Source organism: Pongo abelii, chromosome 13 (assembly GCF_028885655.2).
Source record: "Pongo abelii isolate AG06213 chromosome 13, NHGRI_mPonAbe1-v2.0_pri, whole genome shotgun sequence".
Taxonomy (NCBI): Eukaryota; Metazoa; Chordata; class Mammalia; order Primates; family Hominidae; genus Pongo; species Pongo abelii.
In genome coordinates this window covers 120,279,453-120,302,438 of record NC_071998.2, presented here as the reverse complement: position 1 = coordinate 120,302,438, position 22,986 = coordinate 120,279,453, and the positions used below count along the sequence as shown (strand labels likewise).

At 45.1% G+C, this 22,986-nt stretch overlaps 1 protein-coding gene across 2 annotated transcripts in view; it reads right to left on the bottom strand.

The window, feature by feature from the left end:
• NUP188 (nucleoporin 188) overlaps positions 1 to 22,986 on the bottom strand; it is a 55,882-nt gene that overhangs the window by 11,143 nt on the left and 21,753 nt on the right. Inside the window, exons 12-30 of one of the 2 annotated variants that reach the window (XM_002820283.6) lie at positions 22,752 to 22,841; positions 16,538 to 16,603; positions 15,148 to 15,267; positions 14,483 to 14,609; positions 13,145 to 13,297; positions 12,819 to 12,945; positions 12,467 to 12,554; positions 12,298 to 12,374; positions 10,828 to 10,942; positions 9,188 to 9,308; positions 8,971 to 9,037; positions 8,158 to 8,286; positions 7,689 to 7,828; positions 5,645 to 5,751; positions 2,496 to 2,702; positions 2,205 to 2,374; positions 1,459 to 1,528; positions 974 to 1,041; positions 383 to 578 (exon numbers count right to left, since the gene is read on the bottom strand). In XM_002820283.6, the coding sequence (XP_002820329.2) occupies positions 383 to 578; positions 974 to 1,041; positions 1,459 to 1,528; positions 2,205 to 2,374; positions 2,496 to 2,702; positions 5,645 to 5,751; positions 7,689 to 7,828; positions 8,158 to 8,286; positions 8,971 to 9,037; positions 9,188 to 9,308; positions 10,828 to 10,942; positions 12,298 to 12,374; positions 12,467 to 12,554; positions 12,819 to 12,945; positions 13,145 to 13,297; positions 14,483 to 14,609; positions 15,148 to 15,267; positions 16,538 to 16,603; positions 22,752 to 22,841 (2,238 nt within the window). The remainder of the gene's footprint in view (positions 1 to 382; positions 579 to 973; positions 1,042 to 1,458; positions 1,529 to 2,204; positions 2,375 to 2,495; positions 2,703 to 5,644; positions 5,752 to 7,688; positions 7,829 to 8,157; positions 8,287 to 8,970; positions 9,038 to 9,187; positions 9,309 to 10,827; positions 10,943 to 12,297; positions 12,375 to 12,466; positions 12,555 to 12,818; positions 12,946 to 13,144; positions 13,298 to 14,482; positions 14,610 to 15,147; positions 15,268 to 16,537; positions 16,604 to 22,751; positions 22,842 to 22,986) is intronic. The other variant, XM_054521179.2, reaches the window with a different exon arrangement.

The following is a 22,986-nucleotide window of genomic DNA, read 5'->3' as shown; positions in this document are numbered from 1 at the left end:
TCCCTGCTGACTAGTCAACAAGTATTTATTGACCTAGCGTCTACAAGGTACACAGCACGAGAAGACAGTTACACCTTTGCACAAGAGGCAGATGCAGCCAGGGAGCAGCTAAGACCCAGCCAAGGCCTAAGGGAGGTACAGGAGACTTTAGGATCTCTGAAAGGATTTCAAATCACTTCTCTGCATTCCTCTTAATGGTCTCTTGGACCCAACACCCTCAAATACCCCACAGTCCCAATCTCTAGGCATAGAACCTATTACAGTTTAGCTCTCAGGGATAAACCCTGATTAATTCTTCCTCACAAGGAGCTTTATCTGCTAGGCATCTCAACGCATCATTGCTAAGGTACCAAAGTGAAAACTCTCCCCAAAAGGGTCTTACATGAGTGGTGGCAATGATGAGAAGCATCCTCCAGGCGGACACCAGCATCTGGTACTCTGACAAGGAGGTGCAGCTGCTGCCTTCTGTTTCGGCCACGTGAACTGCCAATGACTTGACATACCCTGACCAGTAGGCAAAGCGTTTCTCGATGGAAAATTTCTTCAGTGTGTCTTTTAATGACTGGTCTAATGAACCCCTACATTGTCAAGAAAAAACCTCCAGTTAGATTTTCAAAGCAGATGGGAATATAATGGGTACAGACCCTTGCTGAGGCAGAGAAAACAACCTCTCATGGGCTTAAAGGCAGGCGGCTCCAGGACACCTTCAACGTGTGGGTTAGGCTGAGGCCTTTCCAGGATTCCTCCTCCACAAAATCCCAGTTGCATGGAGTTTGTTTCACAATAACTCCTTCTGACAATCATAAATGCCTTCGGTGGATTGGCCAGGAACAGAGCTCACTGGCCCTCCATGAATGGTTCCAAACCAGTTCTCTCCTCTGCCTTGGCTCTTCCAGCCATGCACCCAGTGGTAGGCCACCAACTCCCACTCCCCCAACCTTCAGTTAAAATCTCAAGAGGGGAAAGTACTCACTTAACTACATAGTATATCTCCAAGCAAATTATCTTCATGATTAGGGCACAGGTTTCCAGGATGCTGGGCTGTGGAGACAGATGGCAGAACAGGCAATTATCACATCTCTGATCACTAATCTCCCCCAGTATATCAAACAAGGAACAGAGCAGGGGCCCAACACTTGCAGAACAAGTTAGTACAACCCCTGTTGAATGTGAATGGCCTGACTTGCAAGAGCAGAAGCGTTAGGTCCACAATGTCTCCAACTGAATGGAGAAGACCACAGAGCCACCAACACACAGTACTGCAAACCACTTTCCTTCCCAAAGCAAGACATCAAAGGGACAGAAAGCAGGCACTTCCCTGAGAAAGACGTTTCTAGTGAAGAGAACATTCTGTTGTTTAATTAGGGGAGGTATCATTGTCTACAGCCCCATCTCACAGCCCACAGCCTTTCCTCCCAGGGACTTGCAGCCACCATCCTGCCCTCTGCCACAGCTTACCTCTGATGTTTCAGAGGGAGGAGAAAGGGTTCCAAACAGCGGACTGGTTAAATTTTCCCAAAACTTGGGTCTAAAAAGGAAATAAATGTTTGAAATCGTAACTTTTTCCCTCTCACAGTCATTTTCTCCTCTCTCAAGCTCCCTTTGGTGGTCACTTCATATTTTACCAGTCTCAATCCTAATATGTGTCTGATAAGTCAGTTGTTCCTATATAAATGAAAGGTTTCCATAGATAAAATTACATTTTCCTCTTATGAATCACACTTGTGCATTATAGAGTTGATCAACAAAAACTCCAAGATTCCTTCCACTGTAGATTCCCAAAAGCCCCACAGAAGAGGAGGGAGGGAGATAAGACAGCAGACTCCCAAATTTAGCCTTTTAACACTCCTTCCCTTTGTGCCAGCAGGTCCAATAGAACAGAATGTTTCATTCAATCCAGTGACTTGAGCAAGCCCCTCTCTCCTGAATCTACTGTTTCTCAAGAATAATGAGTTTTGATGCAGCTAGTTAGCAAAAGGCAGGAACACAAAAGCAACTGAACCTTCCAGGTGCTTAATATTTAAAGATCCTTAATACTTGCAGCAGCATTAGAAAGAGAATTAGTGTAAAACTCCCAGGCATTGAACTAGGACTAAGCACTCTTATTCCCAGTGAACTGTCACAACAAACCTCTGGGATAAGAGCTATTGTTACTCCCATTTTATAGACCAGAACAATGAAACTACTCCCAGAGGCAAACTTACTTGGTTCGGAGGACCAGCATGGCACTGTCCCTCCGATCCTGCCACAGAGCATGCAAAAAGGCAATGGCGGCACGATGCAGCAGGGGTGGGCACCAGTATCGATCTTGCTGTTGGGAATCAATTAGCTCCAGCACTGCATGGAGACAGCTCCACATCCCAAGGCTGAATTCCTGCAAGAAGGGACAGGTAAGAGTTCAGTTCCACAGCCACTGCCAGCAGCTGTACTTGCAGAGCCCAGCATCTGCCTCCCAGTGAGCCAACTCCCAGCGTCATCCCAGGTTACAGGCTTACCTTTGAGCCATCACTGCCATCCTTAACTTCCAGGTTCAGAAACAGTTCGATGAGGCCTGGCTGGGTCTCTACTGCAACCGTGAGGAACTCTAGAATCATGACTTTGATGCGCATGTCCTCAATTTTGCTCTGCAATCGGGTCAGGAAGGCATCACGAATGGCAGCCGCATCATTGCCCAGACAAGCATACACTGACATTGGGGCCACCTGGGGGAGACCGGAACACACAGGCTTAGAGCTCTGCTTCCACAAAAACCTCAATGGGCTCCCGCAGAACGGCACTGAAGAGCTCCCAGAAAATTGGCAGAAAGGGAAGCATCCAGACTACAGCTCTGGGCTAAAAGGGACATCACCACAAACAAGCATGAGATGCCCCCAAATACACAGGAAAGACAGTAATCAGTATAAAGAAATGCTCAACTTCCCTCATGGTTAAATAAATACAAACTGAAAAGTGAAACTTTTTTTTGCTTATTAGATTGGCAAAGACTAAACAATGATGAAGCCCTTGCAGCAAGGACAGAATACTTGGTGTTAGAAGTATAAACTGTTACAATGTTTTTTGGAAGGTAATTTGGAAATATCTAATAAAAAATATCATGTTCATTTATACCTACCTAAATCTTTGGAACTGTAAACAAATGTTTACAGGGTGGTAGGGATAATAATGTTCACTGCAGCACTGCTTGTAATAGTGAAAGACAGAAAGTAGCCCAAATAAATCAGGATGCATCCATTCTAGGATGTGATATGCAAACATTAAAAAGAATGAAGGAAGTCCAAATTAAAAAAAGGAAAAAAGACAAAAAAGAATGAAGGAAATCCAAATGTCCCCATGTGGCATCAAGCATATCAAGACTGCTTGATATAGTATCAAGTGAAGGAAGCCAGTCATAAAACAGTACCAGGGGCCAGGCACAGTGGCTCACGCCTGTAATCCTAGCATGTTGGGAGGCTGAGGCAGGCAGATCACTTGAGGTCAGGAGTTCGAGACTAGCCTGGCCAACATGGCAAAACCTCGTTCCTACTAAAAATACAAAAAATCAGCTGGGTGTTGTAGTGGGCGTCTGTAATCCCAGCAACCTGGGAGGCTTAGACAGGAGAATCGCATGAACCTGGGAGGTGGAGGCTGCAGTGAGATCATGCCACAGCACTCCAGCCTGGGTGATGGAGTGGGACTGTCTCAAAAGAAAAACAGTACCAGGAAGGGCCAGGCGCGGTGGCTCATGCCTGTAATCCCAGCACTTTGGGAGGCCAAGCGGGCAGATCACAAGGTCAGGAAATCGAGACCACGGTGAAAACCCGTCTCTACTAAAAAAAATACAAAAAATTAGCCAGGCACAGTGGCAGGCGCCTGTTGTCCCAGCTACTCGGGAGGCTAAGGCAGGAGAATGGCGTGAACCCGGGAGGCGGAGCTTGCAGTGAGCCGAGATCGCACCACTGCACTCCAGCCTGGGCAACAGAGCGAGACTCTGTCTCGAAAAAAAAAAATAGTACCAGGAATTCTGCTTTTATAAAGAACAAAAGTACACACTCAAATTTTTTTTTTTTGACTCTGTCGCCCAGGCTGGAGTGCAGTGGCGCGAACTCAGCTCACCGCAGCCTCCACCTCCCGAGTTCAAGCAATTCTCCTGCCTCAGCCTACTGAGTACCTGGGACTACAGGCGCACGCAGCCACACCCGGCTAATTTTTTTGTATTTTAGTAGAGATGGGGTTTCACCGTGTTGCCCAGGATGGTTTCAAACTCCTGAGCTCAGGCAATCCACCCACCTGAGCCTCCCAGAGTCCTGGGATTACAGGCGTGAGCCACCACGGCCAGCCCCAAATACCTTTTTTATTTATTTATTTTTTTTGAGGCGGTGTCTCACTCTATTGCCCAGGTTGGAGTACAGTGATGTGATCTCGGCTCACTGCAACCTCTGTTGCCCAGTTTCAAGCGATTCTCCTGCCTCAGCCTCCTGAGTAGCTGGGATTACAGGCACCTGCCACCCAGCAAATTTTGGTATTTTTAGTAGAGATGGGGTTTCACCATCTTGGCCAGGCTGGTCTTGAACCCCTGACCTCGTGATCCACCTGCTTCAGCCTCCCAAAGTACTGGGATTACAGGTGTGAGCCACAGTGCCCAGCCAATACTTTTTAAAATACAAGAACACAGATAAGAAATGTGGAGCACAGCCTTGGAGACATGGCCAGACCCTGTTTCAAAAAAAAAAAAAGAAATCTGGAGCATGGCATATCCCCCTGCCCATAGGGATTCTTGGAATAAGGAGGTCATAGGGCATCTTAACTTCCTGTTACATCTATTTGTAACATTTAAATATTTTACAATAAGCATGTCTTTTTTCTCCTTTTATCCTGAGACGGAGTCTTGCTCTGTCGCCCAGGCTGGAGTGCAGTGGCGTGATCACGGCTCACCGCAACTTCTGCCTCCTGGGTTCAAGCAACTCTCTGCCTCAGGCTCCCGAGTAGCTGGGATCACAGGCACCTGCCACCATGCCTGGCTAATTTTTGAGATGGAGTCTCGCTCTGTCACCGAGGCTGGAGTGCAGTGGCACGATCTTAGCTCACTGCAAGTTCCGCCTCCCTGGTGCACGCCATTCTCCTGCCTGAGCCTCCCAATTAGCTGGGACTACAGGCGCCCGCCATAATGCCCAGCTAATTTTTTGTATTTTTTAGTAGAGATAGGGTTTCACCGTATTAAGCCAGGATGGTCTCGATCTCCTGACTTTGTGATACGCCCGCCTCCGCCTCCCAAAGTGCTGGGATTACAGGCGTGAGCCACCACGCCCGGCCCCCTAATTTTTGTATTTTTAGGAGAGATGGGGTTTCACCATCTTGGCCAGGTTGGTCTTGAACTCCTGACCTTGTGATCTACCTGCCTCAGCCTCCCAAAGTGCTGGAATTACAGGTGTGAGCCACCGCACGCAGCCTTTTCTCCTTTTTTCTATATTAGAGATGGGGTCTCACTATGTGGCCCAGGCTGGTCTTGAACTCCTGGGCTCAAGTGATCCTCCCACCTTGGCCTCCCAAAGTGCTGGAATTACATACAGGCGTAAGCCGCTGCACGTGGCCTGAGCATGTCTTTTGTAATCAGGGGGAAAAAAACACCCTCATATAAACAGCGTGTGTGCATGAAGTACGATCCTACCGTGGCCAGACGTTTCAGCAGCTGAATGGCAAGACGTGGCAAAGCAGGGTCGTGTTTGTGGTAGATGTATTTGGCTAGAACAGCAATGAGGTTGTTTCCATGAGCACCTAAAGCAGCACAGGAAACAGTTTAGATATCAAGTGTGCCTAATTCAAGTCCTTAGAGCATTGGCTGTTCAAAAAAGACCCATAGTGTGTATGTGAAGGAATTTACCCTCAAGTACTTGGAGGGCTACAGCAAACCTAGGTGGCTGTATCCTTCTCTTTATTGAGCAGCAAAAGAATAGTCAGAATTTGGGGATAAACAGTTCAACCCAATTCATCAACAGCAAAGATACGTTTTGAATAAAATAGGTGCTTATTTTATTAATTTTTATTTATTTATTAATTTTTATTTATTTATTAATTTTTTTTGAGACAGAGTCTCACTCAGTCACCCAGGCTGGAGTGCAGTGGCGCGATCTCGACTCACTGCACCTCCACCTCCCAGGTTCAAGCAATTCTCCTGCCTCAGCCTCCCGAGTAGCTGGGATTACAGGCGTGCACCACCACGCCCAGCTAATTTTTAAAATTTTTAATAGAGACAGGGTTTCACCATGTTGGCCAGGCTGGTCTCGAACCCGACCTCAAGTGATCCACCCACCTCGGCCTCCCAAAGTGCTAGGATTACAGGCACCCACCACCAAACCCAGCTAACTTTTGTATTTTTAGTAGACATGGGGTTTCACTGTGTTGGCCAGGCTGGTCTCAAATTCCTGACCTCATGATCCGCCCATCTCGGCCTCCCAAAGTGCTGGGATTACAAGTGTGAGCCACTGCACCCAGCCTATCTTTTTTTCTTTTTGAGAAAGGGTTTCACTATGTTGCCCAAGCTGGAGTGCAGTGGCAAAATTATGGCTCACTGCAGCTTTGACCTGCCAAGCTTCAAGCAATCCCCCCACCTCAGCCTCCTGAGTAGCTAGGACCATAGGCATATGCCACCAGGCCCAGCTACTTTTTTTTGTTTGTTTTGATATAAATGGGGGTCTCCTTATGTTGCCCAAGCTGGTCTCGAACTCCTGGACTCAAAGTATCCTCCCCAGCCTCACCGTCCCAAAGTGCTGGGATTACAGACGTGAGCCACCATGCCCAGCCCTTTATTATAATCTTATTAGGAAGATACTACAGGCATCCATAATCTGAAAATCTGAAATTAGAGCACGGTGGCTCATGCCTGTAATCCCAGCACTTTGGGAGGCCAAAGAGGGCAAGTCACCTGAGGTCAGGAGTTCGAGACCAGCCTGGCCAACATAGCAAAAGCCCGTCTCTACCGAACAAAACAAAACAACAAAACAAAACAAAAATTAGCCAGGCGTGGTGACAGATGACTGTAATCCCAGCTACTCAGGAGGCTGAGGCAGGAAGATTACTTAAACCCAGGAGGCAGATGCTGCAGTGAGCCGAGATTGCACCACTGCACTCCAGCCTGGGTAACAGAGCTAGACTGTCTCAAAAAAAATAAATAAATAAAATTAAAAAAATTTAAAAAAATCTGGAATGTGTCAAAATCTCTAACTACAGCTCAAAGGAAATGCTCACTGGAACATTTTGGATTTATGCTAAACTGGTGAGTATACTGCAACTATTCCAAAATATGAAAAAAAAATCTGAAACCCAAAACACTTCTGGTCCCAAGCATTTCAGATAAGGGATACTCAACCTGTACCATTATCCCCATTTTACAGATGAGAAATCAGAGGCAGAGTTGTTTAATAATGCACCCAAGGTCACACAGTTGATTGGATACAAAATTTGAACCAAGGCAGTCTGACTTCAAATCTGCATTCTTAACTATTATTCTATCATCAATAGGAGGCAGAAATAAAGTACCATCTAGTCCTTTTGTTTCCAATTTCAGGAAAGGAGCTGGTAATCATTCCCAAACTTCCTCAAGAAGCAGAAAATACTGTTGACATCCAAAAACACTGCCTAAGATACGTATTTATGAGCAGAAATGACGGGGAGAAAAATACATACCATGTTGTGACTGGAAGAGAAATACATACCATGTTGTGAGAGAGCCTGTTCCAGGGGGGACACCACATTAGAAGGAGGTTTCAGCCGAATAACATTGTTGGTGACGGAGAATGCCAGTTTCACTGTCTTGATCAGCAGCTGGCCCTGCCCCTGGCCCTCTGCCCCATCACTAGGGTGCCAAATGGAAACCAAAGATGACTCAGACAGTATGACTTCATTCGCAATATATGTGCTCTCATGAATTAGATTCCAACAATAATCCCAGAGTTCAACAGCTTCTGTTAGAGGCCCCAGTCCAAACTAGGAGAGAGGAGGAGTAATCAACTCCTTTCGCTATATGCCAGTCTATACAGCAGCCACTAGGGTATGTAAAGGCTATGTCCTAGGAAGAACAATGTCATCTTCTAAAAGCTACTGCAAGTTAAGTTAAACTGGAGTTATTAGTAACATGCAGGCACAATAAAGACAAACAAAGGGAACGTGGAGAAGGAGCCCTACCTTCGAGGCTGAGCAGCCATCACCATGTCAATGGTGTCCACGCCAATGCCCATGATATTGATAACTGTCTGTCCTGCTTCTGTGTATGCCAGGCTGCAGATGCAGAGAGACTGCAGGCTGGGAGTATGACTGGAAGACAGAGGTGTTCTGAGTTACCAGGGAACCACTCAGTGTATCTTGGAAGGAAGGGCATTGTCCAATTAGGCTAGGGTGGCTAACCTAACCTACTGGACACTGGAGACCAGCTCTCTGCAAGCTGAAGGCACTCTGATCACTTTGCTGAAATAGACTTGATCACCTAAAGATCACCCTGAGAAGCAATCTAAATGTCCATCAAGTAACAGATACAGCTACTGAAAAGGATCATAATTAATCCATACGATGGAATGCATGGAACCATTAAAATAAGACATCTTTAAGCAGTGGCATGGAAAGAAAGTTACAGTCATGTATTGAAAGAGGAAAAAACTGAGAATACATAGTAACTGGCCCTGGGAAGCAGATATATATGAAGAGTGTCTTGTCAGGAATGAACTTTTATAACGATCATAAAGAATGATTAATATATTAGTGTATGTGTACACACACACAAACACACACACACACACACTCTCTCTCTCTCTCATTCCTACTTCTCTGTCCACAGTGAGAAATGATAAACAGGCCAATGGAAAGCAACTAACAACCTTAAGATTACTGAGTTCTGGGCTCAAGCAAGGTAAATTCTCTGGAAGAAATGAGATGGCTTTGCACAGCAAAAGCCTGTGTCTTGCCTTGGCGAGCAGCAAGCTCTAGTAATCAACCCTTCATTACCTGCTGTGCAGGTCTGTCTCGTGGCACAGGTTCAGTATCGCATGAATCAGCTCCAGGATCAGGCAACCTGGACTCCAGAAAAGACAGAGGAATGATGTGGCCTTGTGAAATGACCCCTTATCTCAAGAAAGGGAAAGAAAAAAGCTCTCCAGGGGGGCCAGAAATCCCCAGGTCTTCCCTGCCCATGCCAGGTCTTCCCTGTCCATGCTGTCCTTACCAATCTGTTCCCTCACTCCATGAGAGTTGTAGCGCCACTTATGGTAGCTGGGAAGCATCTCCTTCAGCACAAACATTACACAGGGTACAAGTCCTTGGCTCTGGGTACTACCAAGTTGCCCCTACAAGAAACCATGCAGTGAGGGCTTCCGCACATTTAAGGAAAAGTCATTTAGTTACCTAGCGATTTAATTCCAAAACCATAGATAGGTCCAAAGGAAATCTAGGCAAACCTTGGTCATCAATGAAAAAAAAGAAACATCAAAAGTCCTACTTTATAGTTGAGCCCAAGTTGTGGGTCTTTTCTAGAATAGAAAAAGTGATGAAAGAGAATGTCACAAAAGGCACCAATATGAAGAAAAGGGATGCAGGCTAAATCTGGACAGAAGGGAGGTACCTTAAACATAAAGGATAGAGGATTGCTGATGATGAACAATGCCACTTCACTATCATGATTGCCAGCCGTCCCTAACCTCAATCCCATCACTGAAATACTAGAAAGGAGATCTGATATGCAAAAATCTGATACCCAATGATATCTGTTAACTGTAGCATCCTTCTATTAAAAATGGGGACTCTTTAGTTATATATAAATACCTATATTTATATTCCTATCTCTACATGCAATCTTTTTTTTCGCCCCCGAGATGGAGTTTCACTCTTGTCGCCTAGGCTGGAGTGCAATGGCGTGATCTCGACTCGCTGCAACCTCCGCCTCCCAGGTTCAAGCAATTCTCCTGCCTCAGCCTCCTGAGTAGCTGGGATTACAGGCGTCCGCCACCACGCCCAGCTAATTTTTGTATTTTTAGTAGAGATGAGGTTTCACCATGTTGGCCAGGCTGGTATCAAACTCCTGACCTCAGGTGATCCATCCGCCTTGGCCTCCCAAAGTGCTGGGATTACAGGCATGAATCACTGCACCCAGCCTACAATCACTTCTTTTTAAGCATTCATTGATTCCTGCAGGCAGGAAGTATAGTTTTTTTCATGCATGACCCTCTTCTCAATCCCATGAGGTAGAGACCATATAGCATTCTGTTTTAGAGACTCTAAGATATTCTTTACTTGCTCAAGGTCATGCAGCTAGTAAGCTGTCAACCTGAATGTAAACCTAATTCTGACTCCAAAATTTATGCTCTATGTATTTTTCAAACCGAGTTGTAACCCATTAGTAGATTATGAGATCAGTCTATGGTCAAAATTCACTTAAATAGGAAGGAGAATGAATAGAAAATATCAGGGTACAACTTGTGTGGTAAGAATAAATGTTGTGAAATAAACTGTGAAATTTTGCTTCAGGAATATACACACATGTATATATACTGGGATATGATATTATCTCGGGTTACTGTCAAAATAGCTTGGCAGTCACTGCAATACCCTTTTGGCCTCTTCCATTCTACTTCATAAATCTTCCAATCATTAAATAAATTCACATAATTAAGCACCTAATAGAGAACATACTGGCACATAGTAAGTACTCAATACATAGAAACTGTTGTCACTATAACTTCGAGATGGCTATTCTGCCTACAGACAAGAAGATTACAGCACCAGGGGCCAGGGAAACTATTTCAGAGTCATCTGACCAGACTGGACCCTTTTCTTTTTCTGCCCTTTGTGAACAAAATCAGTCTGTACCTTGACAAGGGTGGTGATCAAGCGCAGAAAGGCAATAGTAACCCCATACTCGCCCTGAGGCTGTTCACTATTCATCAAGAGGTTTCCATACCCTCCAGCATTCATCCCTTCCGCACTGGAAAAAGAAGTAGAGGGAAAAAAAAAATGATAGGGAAATTTCAAGGTTTCAAGAAACTAATCATAGAGCATTCTTGTTATAGTCCAGATGACTTGAATATAAAATAGAAAAGCTCTCCAATGGAAATAATCCAATCGAGACAGTTCTGTACCCAGGGTAAACATTAAGAACATGTTTTATTGATGTAAAACCTCAAGAGATTGAAAGTAAAAAAATCAAAGGAACATCAGGGAAACATTTTTGTCAAGAGAGAGCAAGGCGAGAACGCTCAGGTAGTAAGACGGAGCCTGTGTACTGGTAAGTGGTCTACTGGCTGAGCTCCAGAACCCATGAAATGAGAAAAAGTACAGAGTGATTGTGGCTTAATAACGGGACACCAAGTCCCTGAATCTAGAAACCTCTGGATTTTCTGGGCTGGAAAGTAAATGCTCACATACTAACGTGATTGATGTTGGATAAGAAATCTCTCTTGCTCTCGGCCGGGCACCATGGCTCATGCCTGTAATCTCAGCACTTTGGGAGGCCAAGGCGGGCGGATCAGTTGAGGTCAGGAGTTCGAGACCAGCCTGGCCAACATGGTGAAACACCATCTCTACCAAAAATGCAAAATTACCAGGGCATGGTGGTGAATGCCTGTAATCCCAGCTACTCGGGAGGCTGAGGCAGGAGAATCACTTGAACCTGGGAGGCGGAGGTTGTGGTGAGCCAAGATCACGCCATTGCACTCTAGCCGGGGCAACAAGAGCGCAACTCCATCTCAAAAAAAAAAAAAAAAAAAAATCAGGCTAGGTGCAGTGGTTCACGCCTATAATCCCAGTACTTTGAGAGGCTAAGGCGGGCAGATCACTTGAGACTAGGAGTTCCAGACCAGTCTGGCCAACATGGTGAGACCCTGTCTCTATTAAAAATACAAAAAATTAGCCAGCCGTGGTGGCGCACATCTGTAATCCTGGCTATTGGGGAGGGTGAGGTGGGAGAATTGCTTGAAGCCGGGAGGCGGAGGCTGCAGTGAGCTTAGATCGTGCCACTGCACTCCGGCCTCGGCAATAGAGCGAAACTCCATCTCAAAAAATAAAAAAAAGTAAATAAATAAATAAATAATACAAAAATTAGCTGGGCGTGGTGGCTCAAGCCCATAAACCCAGCTACTCGGGAGGCTGAAACACAACTGCTTTAACACGGGAGGCGGAGGCTGCACCACTGCACTCCAGCCTGGGCAACAGAATGAGACTCCATCTCAAAAAAATAAACAAACAAATACATAAAAATAAAATTAATAAACCTAGGCTAGATCTGAGACATATGTGGTTCTTACTAGGGAATATGGCCCACCACCCTAGGACCTGGCTCACCTAATCATCTGACTCAGGCTGGAGACAGGATGGGCCACAAATGGTAAAAAACCTGTGTGACGAAGATCAGTCCAGACCTGAGAAGGAAAAGGAAGAGTTAAATGTCCACATATCTTCAGGTATTGCCAAGTGCTACATTTTTGGCTGTTGGGAAGATCTGGCATCTCACCTTTGCTGGATTGCGGGCAGCCAAAACAGTTAAGCAGTTGACACAAGAAGCAATGATATCCACAGGTGGGGAGATCACTGTCGTTAACCTGGTTGGAGAACAATACGCTATACTCAATAAAGCAAATAATACAACTGGTTCCCTCACAAACATTTTTCCAGTTCTCTCTCCCCAGTCTCTCCCCTCAGCAGACATATAAAAACAGGAAAACCCTCACGAATATAAAAACAGGAAAACCAAGGAACATGCGTGAACTTTAACACAGTGGGTATGTGTCCAGGTTCCTGCAAACTGAGGGCACAAGTGCTGAGATCTCTACTGGGTAGCTGAGGGTCAGCCAAGACAGACTCACCGCTGCAGCAGCATGTAGATGCGAGATGTGATGGGCAGGAGACAGTCTGCTATCGACAGGTCTGTACTGATGACCTTATGGACGAGATCAATGATGGGTTTGACTCGCTGGCAGTGCTGAATCACATCTGAGAAGAAAGACAGCCTGTGACCTCACGGCAAACAACCCCTTTAAGATCACTGAACAGTCTCTGAGACCCAGATATACAAATCAGACAAATCACAATCTTGATGGTTCTAAATTTTATGTAGATATTCTATTTTCTAAATCCTCCAAGCATATGCACTTTTCCTCCTCGTAGTGACGTTTCCGAAAGCTGACCTTACCTGCAGTTGAAACAACATGAAGCAACATTTCAATCTCGCAGGTAAAGAGGGTCCAGCTGCTATAGGAGTATTCCCAGCGTACCAGGTATGCCCTATCATCCAACATTACTTGGCCCACAGTGCCTTGAGGTATGCGAAGGTTGGTTTGACCCCCTAAGAGAGAAAGATAAATTAGTCTAATATCTGAGGATAAATAAAAAATGTAACACCTCTACCAGACATCAATATTTTAAACACACAGAGATACACAAACTCACAGACTTTTTTTTTTTTTTTTTTTTGAGACAGAGTCTCCCTCTTCCCCAGGCTGGAGTGCAGTGGCGCGATCTCGGCTCGCTGCAACCTCCACCTCCTGGGTTCAAGTGATTCTTGTGCTTCAGCCTCCCAAGTAGCTGGGACTACAGGTGCACACCACCACTCCTGGCTAATTTTTGTATTTTTAGTACAGACGGGGTTTTACTATGTTGGCCAGGCTGGTCTCGAGCTCCTGGCCTCAAGTGATTTGCCTGTCTTGGCCTCCCAAAGTTCTGGGATTCACAGGCTCTCTTCTTAGTAGCTAACATTCCTACAGCTTTTTCAACTAAAATACCCAAAAAAGTTCTTGTCATGTAGACAAGTGTCTTTTTTTTTTTTTTTGAGATGGAGTTTCACTCTTGTTGTCCAGGCTGGAGTGCAATGGCGCGATCTCAGCTCACTGCAACCTCTGCCTCCCAAGTTCAAACGATTCTCCTGCCTCAGCCTCCCGAGTAGCTGGGATTACAGGCATGCACCACCACGCCCGGCTAATTTTATATTTTTAGTAGAGATGGGGTTTCTCCATGTTGGTTAGGCTGGTCTCGAACTCCCGACCTCAGGTGATCTGCCCACCTTGGCCTGTAATCCCAAAGTGTTGGGATTACAGGCGTCAGCCACCACACCTGGCCGACAAGTGACTCTTTCTACATGTCTGAAAATCACTTGAATGCAAAGAACAGTTTTCCATTCAAATGATGATAACAACAATACCTCATAGGACTGCTAGTGCCTACATGACTGGAGAAGTCAGTGGTGATGATGCCACGATTAAAACAGTGAGGTTATTCCCTCTATATTTTCCTCTTTGAGCACCTGGAATAGATGTGAGCCTCAGAGTGTAACTGGCTGGATGCATTGGCTCACGTCTATAATCCCAGTGCTTTGGGAGGCTAAGGTGGGAGAATCACTTGAGCCCAGGAGTTTGAGGCTGCAGTAAGCTACGATCTTGCCACTGCACTCCAGCTTGGGTGACAAAGCAAGACATCAAAAAAAAAAAAAAAAAAAAAAAAAAGCTGTCATAGAAGGGGGATCTCTTTATCTCACCAAGGGGATAAAGGAGTTTGGGTGTTTGTCTCCGCCAAAGAGTTCCATCTTCATGGGAGATCACATCATGAGGTTTGTGTTTATAAAGTTCATTGTAGAAAGACATCTTATCCAAGAAGCTATACACCTGCCAAAACAGAAAAAACCATCACACATTCTCCTCTAGGATAAGCAAGGGAAGGTCCCACAGTCTGCTCTTTCAACCAGACTCTCAAACTTCTTGCAAGCCCACCACTGTGACTGTTCTTGGAACTGCCTTCTGCGCCCCTTGCCAAATCTTCACTGGGCTTTAACACTCAACTCAAGTCCCCATCACTCCACAAGGGCAGTTATCTCTCCTGAACAGTATGGTCTTTATTGCTCAAATGACATTTACTCTGTACCACCTGACTCTTAGCTATTTATTTCTTATATCTAGTAACTTCCAACTAGATATTAAGGAACTTTATACTTAGTCTTAGTTCCACAGTATCTACAATAGGTACTTAATGAAAAGATTATTTAATTTTATAGAATTGAGGTGCTATCTTTGGTATCTTTCATTCACCTTCAGACTAACTTTTGTCATGGCAGTAGAACTGCAATGTGGAAAGCAAAAAAAATTCCTAATAAAGTCTCCATAAAGAATCTCCCATTCTCTTTACTTATCTGACTGAGCAACTTACCTTTTTGGCTGTGGACTTCCCTGATACCAGGGCTCGGAGCAGTTGCAGGAGTGGGGAGAGGAGGTGGGGAAACATTCCACACACACTGTCCAGAATGATCCCAAGGCCAGAAGTTGGCTCCTGTGGTGGAAGGGGACAAATCACTGATCTTCACATTATCCACAAATTAACATCTCTCCAAATTTCCCAGCAATCATGAGAAAACTTAGAATTAATCCTTCCTTTTAGATAGATATCATCCCTCCTTAATAATTTAAGACTTTCATATTTCCACTGAAAAAGGATATAAAACAATTGATTTAGTGAGGGACCTAAAAAAAGACTACTATTCTATCCAGTGACCTCTTCCCAGCCATCCTTTCTATGGGAAGACAGTATTGTTCACCTGTGCATTACATGTTTCCACTAAAGTGCAAATTACCCAACTATGTCAGCAGTTGGCTACCACACAGCAACCACAGATCCTCACTCTAGATACTGTTTCATACCAGCTTCTCCCAGGAGCACTGTGGTTCTATAACATCAGACGGCATCTTACAAAAAAGAGGGTAAAATATACAGGTAGATCATCAGTTGGATCTTGAGGTTTGAGACTGCTGTCAATGCTCAGAGCAAGTACTGGTGAGAAATTGTTCTTTTCAAAGCCAAATTCTCACTCTAACTAGTTACAATACCCTGACAACTCATAGGCTATAGTTACAATCTCCTAAAAGCACTTTCAAGAGCTGCAGGAACACTGGTGTCTAAAACACTGCCATATATGAAAACAAAAAACTGGTGGGTTGGAAGGCCGGGCTCAGCGGCTCACGCCTGTAATCCCAGCACTTTGGGAGGCCGAGGCTGGCGGATGACGAGGTCAGGAGATCGAGACCAGCCTGGCCAACATAGTGAAACCCCGTCTCTACTAGAAATACAAAAAATTAGCCAGGCATGGTGGCGGGCGCCTGCAATCCCAGCTACTTGGGAGGCTGAGGCAGGAGAACTGCTTGAACCCGGGAGGCAGAGGTTGCAGTGAGCCCAGATCACGCCATTGCACTCCGGCCTGGGCAACAGAGCAAGACTCCATCTCAAAAAACAAAACAAAACCAAAACAAAAAAAACCCTGGTGGGTTGGAGACAGCACACTGGTAATAACGTGGGCTGCAGACTCAAGTCAGACAGAACTGGATTCTGGCTGCCTCTTTCTATGTGTGACTTTGAGCAAATCCCTTCACATCTCTAAGTGTCATGTGTCATCACATTAAAAGAGGGACGGTAATAGTATCTACTTCATACATTTTTATGAAGATTAAATGAGAAAATACACATGAATGCTTAGTACAAAACCTGTAAGAAAACAAGTGTTTGAACAATTCTTTTGCTATACAGTGACTCTCTCTGACATACTTACTGTTCCCCAGAACAGTTCTGGAAGAGAAGGGTCGGCCAATACTTCACATGCTGTATCAATTATATCCTGTTTGAGGAGGGAAGAAAAATGGATCATTTTCCCTAGCTGAACCAGTCTATCTTTATTATTGTATTCTGTTGAAATAAAAACACCAAAACACCAATAAACACTAAAGTGGGAAGACCACTTCAATCCAGGAGTTCCAGAGCAGCCTGGGCAACATAGTAAATCCTCTTCTTGAAAACAAATAAATAAATAAAATAAAATAAACACCTTAATATAGAAAGTCAGAAAGAACTGGTTAAGAATTGGTTGGTTGGCTGGGTGTGGGGGCTACCCCTATAATCCTAACACTTTGGGAGGCGAGGCCGGCAGATCACTTGAGGTCAGGAGTTCGAGACCAGCCTGGCCAACATGGTGAAACCCCATGTCTACTAAAAATACGAAAGTTAGCCAGGCGTGGTGGCGCACACCTTATAATCCCAGCTACTTGGGTGGCTGAGGCATGAGAATCACTTGAACCCAGGCAATGGAGGTAGCAGTGAGCCGAGATCATGCCACTGTACTCTAGCCTGGGCAACAAAGTGAGGCTCTGTCTCAAAAAACAAACAAACTGCTTAAGGGTGGATGGGTTGGTTGACTGATTTATTTATGTTTAGAGAAGACAAGGTCATGCTCTATCACCTAGACTAGAGTGCAAGAATTCTGGGTGAGTGGGTTGGTTTCTTTCTTTTTACCTTTTTTTTTTTTTTTTTTGAGACGGAGTCTCACTGTCACCCAGGCTGGAGTGCAGTGGCGCGATCTTGGCTCACTGCAAGCTCTGCCTCCCAGGTTCACACCATTCTCCTGCCTCAGCCTCCTGAGTAGCTGGGACTACAGGCGCCTGCCACCATGCCCGGCTAATTTTTTGTATTTTTAGTAGAGACGGGGTTTCACCGTGTTAGCCAGGATGGTCTTGATCTGACCTCGTGATCCATCTGCCTCGGCCTCCCAAAGTGCTGGGATTACAGGCATGAGCCCAGCCTCTTTTTACCGTTTTTGTATATATGTATGTAAGTAGATATGTATCTATTTTTAGAGACAAGGTCTTGCTCTGTTGCCAAGACTGGAGTGCAGTGGCACCATCATAGCTCACTGCAGCCTTTAACTCCTGGGTTTAAGTGATCTTCTCACCTCCGCCTCCCAAAGCACTGGGTTACACGAGTGTACCACCATGCCCAGCCAAGAACTCTGGGTTGAAAAAGTAAGATTATATCCTGTCCAGGGTGTGTTGTGTCCGCTGTATGATGTTAGACAAATTCATCTCTCTGAACCAGAAATGCTTTATCTGTAAAATGGGAACAGTAATATCTGCTTCAGAGTAGGATTATAAGTAAGGATTATAAATAAGGATTAAATGAGATAATGTATGAGGAAGTAGACTGTAAATTCAAAAATGCCACATAAATGTAAATTATTACTAGGCTCAGCTAAACTGCTCTCCTAGAGGGCAAAAACAATGTCTTTCTTTTTTTTAGACAAAGTTTTGGTCTTTCACCCAGACTGGAGTGTAATGGCACAATCTCGGCTCACTGCAACCTTCGCCTCCCCAGTTTAAGCAATTCTCCTGCCTCAGCATCCCAAGTAACTGGGATTATAGGTGCCCACCACCACGCCCAGCTCATCTCTGCATTTTAGTTTCGCCATGTTGGCTGGGCTGGTCTCAAACTCCTGACCTCAGGTGGCCCGCCTGCCTTGGCCTCCCAAAGTGCTGGGATTACAGACATGAGCCACTGTGCCTGGCCAAGAACAATGTCTTTAATTGTTCTATCCTTAGAGCTTAGCACAGAGCTTAGCATACACAGGGAATCTAATAAATGCTCACTGAATGATTTCTTTAAAATCCAAGTACCTGGCCAGGTGCAGTGGCTCATGCCTGTAATGCCAACACTTTGGGAGGCCGAGGCGGGCGGATCACGAGGTCAGGAGATCAAGACCATCCTGGCTAACATGATGAAACCCCGTCTCTACTAAAAATACAAAAAAATTAGCTGGGTGTGGCGGCGGGCACCTGTAGTCCCTGCTGCTGGGGAGGCTGAGGCAGGAGAATGGCGTGAACACGGGAGGTGGAGCTTGCAGTGAGCCGAGATCGCACCACTGCACTCCAGCCTGGGTGACAGAGCGAGACTCCGTCTAAAAAAAAAAAAATCCAAGTACCAGGACTCCTGCAACTCTATGTTTTTTTTGTCGTTGTTGAGATGGGGTCTCACTCCGTCTCCCAGGTTGGAGTGTAGTGACGCCATCTCAGCACACTGAAACCTGCATCTCCCAGGCAAGTGATCCTACCTCAGCCTCCTGAGTAGCTGGGACTACAGGTGTGCACCACCACACTCAGCTAACTTTTTGTATTTTTGGTAGAGACAGGGCTTCATCATGTTGCCCAGGCTGGTCCTGAACTCCAGAGCTCAGGTGTTCCACCCACCTTGGCCTCGGAAAGTGCTGGGATTACAGGTGTGGACCACAGTGCCTGACCCTAATATGTTAATACCAATCCTCCAGGTGTAAGGTTGGGTCAAAAGTAACCAGAATTCTCCCAAAGTACACAAAACTTGTTCTATGCCCATGACCTTTAGAAATTGAGTCTTTTTTTTTTTTTTTGAGACAAAGTTTCGATCTTGTTGCCCAGGCTGGAGTGCAATGTCACAGTCTCAGCTCACTGCAACCTCCGCCTCCCAGGTTCAAGCAATTCTTCTGCCTCAGCCTCCCAAGTAGCTGGGATTACAGGCGCCTGCCACCATGTCCGGCTAATTTTTGTATTTTTAGTAAAGACGGGGTTTCACCATGTTGGCCAGGCTAATCTCAAACTCCTGACCTCAGGTGATCTGTCCTCTTTGGTCTCCCAAAGTGCTGGGATTACAGGAGTGAGCCACCACACCCAGCCTCTAGAAACTGAGTCTTTCAATTCAACACAAACTCATTTCTCTCTAATGATAAAAAATTTTCATTTTCACCAAGTTAGTCAATTTACAAAACAAGTTCCTAGTCACTAAAAATGAACAGAGTGATTTAGTTTTCAGGATACTCATCAAATATCATTTCCCACTAAAAATTACCAAGGCTATTAGAATAAACAGATTCCAGGTCTGACGCAAGAATCTTACAAGATAATCCTGTAACATCTTGTACCAGAAAGCAACAGAGAAAAGAGGCAAGGCACAGTGGCTCACACCTATAATCCAAGCACTCTGACAGGCCAAGAAGGTAGGCAGATCACTTGAGGTCAGGAGTTTGAGATCAGCCTGGCCAACAAGGGGAATCGCTGTCTCTACTAAAATTACAAAAACTAGCCAGACATGGTGGCGCACATCTGTAATCCCAGCTACTCAAGGGGATGAGAAAGGAAAATCACTTGAACCCAGGAGACAGAGTTTGCAGCTATCTGAAATCGCGCCACTGTACTCCAGCCTGGGCGACAGAGTGAGACTCCATTTCAAAACAATAAAAAATAAACATAGGCCTGGTGCAGTGGCTAATGCCTGTAATCCCAGCACTTTGGGAGGCTGAGGCAGGCGGATCACTTGAGGTCAGGAGTTTGAGGCCAGCCTGGCCAACATGGCAAAATCCCGTCTCTACTAAAACTACAAAAATTAGCCGGACATGGTGGCGTACACCTGTAAACCCAGCTACTCAGGAGACTGAGGCAGAAGAATTGCTTGAACCCAGGAGGCAGACGTTGAAGTGAGTGGAGATCACGCCACTTACTCTCCAGCCTGGGCGACAGAGCGAGACTCCGTCTTAAAGAAAAATAAATAAGGCCAGGTGCAGTGGCTCACGCCTGTAATCCCAGCACTTTGGGAGGCTGAGGCGGGTGGATCACGAGGTCAGGAGATCGAGACCATCCTGGCTAACACGGTGAAACCCCATCTCTACTAAAAATACAAAAAAATTAGCTGGGCATGGTGGCAGGCACCTGTAGTCCCAGCTACTCGGGAGGCTGAGGCAGGGGAATGGCATGAACTCAGGAGGCAGAGCTTGCAGTGAGCCGAGATCATGCCACTGCATTCCAGCCTGGACAAGGGTGAGAAATTAATTAATTAAATTTAAAAAATTTAATTAATTAATTAATTTTAATTATTGGCCTCCCAAAGTGCTGGGATTACAGACATGAGCCACTGTGCCTGGCCAAGAACAATGTCTTTAATTGTTCTATCCTTAGAGCTTAGCACAGAGCTTAGCATACACAGGGAATCTAATAAATGCTCACTGAAGAAATTAAATTTAAAAACGAAGCAACAGAGAAAATAAAAAAGAAAAGAAAGCAACAGAGCTATTAAAATATATAAGGGTAGTGTCAAACAGATTTAGAAAGCTGTTACAGGCCAAATATGGGACTGAGCATAAGAAAAATAACTTCAGCCAGGCATAGTGGCTCACACCTATAATCCCAGCACTCTGGGAGGCAGAGGCGGTGGAATCACCTGAGGTCAGGAGTTTGGGACCAGCCTGGCCAACATGGCAAAACTCCATCTCTACAAGAAAAACACAAAAATTAGCTGAGCATGGTGGCACACACCTGTAGTCCCAGCTACTCAGGAGGCTAAGGCGAATGGATCATCTAAGCCCAGGGGGTGCAGGTTGAAGTGGGACGAGATCGCGCCACTGTATTCTGCACTCCAGCCTGTCTCTGAAAAAAAAAAAAGAGACAATGTTTTCTGGGGGGCTTTTGTGTGATAATGGTTGTAATGTTAAGTTTTGTTGAAATGTTTGTAGATTAAGCTAAATAGTATCTGACATTTGCTTTGAAATAATCAAGGAGGGAAAGGGCAGAAAAAGGATTATCCATGAGATGACAACTGGTAGAAGCTGGTGATGGGCTCATGGGGTTCATTATGTAATTTTGCCTTTTCTGGTATAAGTTTGAAATGTTTCATCTTAAAAAACATTTTAGGCTAGGTGCCATAGCTCACACCTGTAATCCCAGCACTGTGGGAGGCTGACAGGGATGGACAGCTTAAGCCCAGGAGTTCAAGACCAGCCTGGGCAACAGATTGAGACCCTGTCTCAAAAAAACAAAAAAAACAAAAAAAAAACCTGCTGCAGAAGACTTACTAGCACCAACAAATGTCTGGGACAGATGTACTACAGAGTAAAAAAAATGAGGTTACAAAACGGTATATATTTGGGAAGCCGAGGTGAGAAGTCCTGGAGTTCGAGACCAGCCTGGGCAACATACTGAGACCAGGTCTCTTAAAAAATAAATAAACAGGGCCGGGCGCAGTGGCTCACACCTGTAATCCCAGCACTTTGGGACGCCAAGGCAGGTGGATCATGAGGTCAGGCATTTGAGACCAGCCTGGCCAAGATGGTGAAACCCCGTCTCTACCAAAAATACAAAAATTAGCCGGGCGCGGTGGCAGGCACCTCTAATCCCAGCTATTTAAGAGGCTGAGGCAGAAGAATCGCTTGAACCTGGGAGGCGGAGGTTGCAGTGACCTGAGATCGCATCACTGCACTCTAGCCTGGGCAACAGAGCAAGACTCCACCTCAAAAAAAATAAATGCATAAATAAATAAGTAAACAGAAATTTTAAAAATAGTATATCCATTGTTGTTCCATTTCTAGAGAAGAATTACTATATTTTCATGTATATACGTATTTGGAAAATGGAAGGGAATACATCAAACTGTTATCAAGTTATCTATGTGATAGGACTATACTTTTTTCTTTTTATCAGCATTTTCTGTTTTTTCTACAAGTAACATTTATCACCTATATAACAGTAAATGAAGACAAGGCCGGGTGCAGTGGCTCACGCCTGTTATCCCAGCACTTTGGGAGGCCGAGGTAGGCAGATCGCCTGATGTCAGGAGTTTAAGACCAGCCTGGTCAACGTGGTGAAAGCACGTCTCTATCAAAAATACAGATATTAACTGGGCGAGGTGGCGGACGCCTGTAATTCCAGCTACTTGGGAGACTGAAACAGGAGAATCACTTGAACCCGGGAGGCGGACGCTGCAGTGAGCCAAGATCGTGCCACCACACTCCAGCCTGGGCGACAGAGCAGGGCTCTATCTCAAAAAAAAAAAGAAAAAAGAAAAAAGTAAATAAAAAAATGAACACCAGTAAACAAATTAACACATGAGGTAAATAGTATCAGATCCAATGGGGGTATATTTTTGGGACTTGATTGCAAAGCTGGGCAGTAGAGACAGCTTCATGAAAGCCAGACACTGACCTGCTGATTGCCCAGTGTGTGCAGCTCCAATGAGGTCAGAACGAAAGAGAGCAGTCCATAGACACACATGCATGCAGTGCTGGTGGTGCACTGGAATGACAAAGGAGTCAGTGAATCATTCTGAGTAATACAACTCTTCCCCAGGTTCAGCATAATCCCATCGCATTCATATATTCTTTGTAAACAAATGGGAAGGAAATCTGAAGCTTCATAATTTTCCTAATTTAGTTACAAG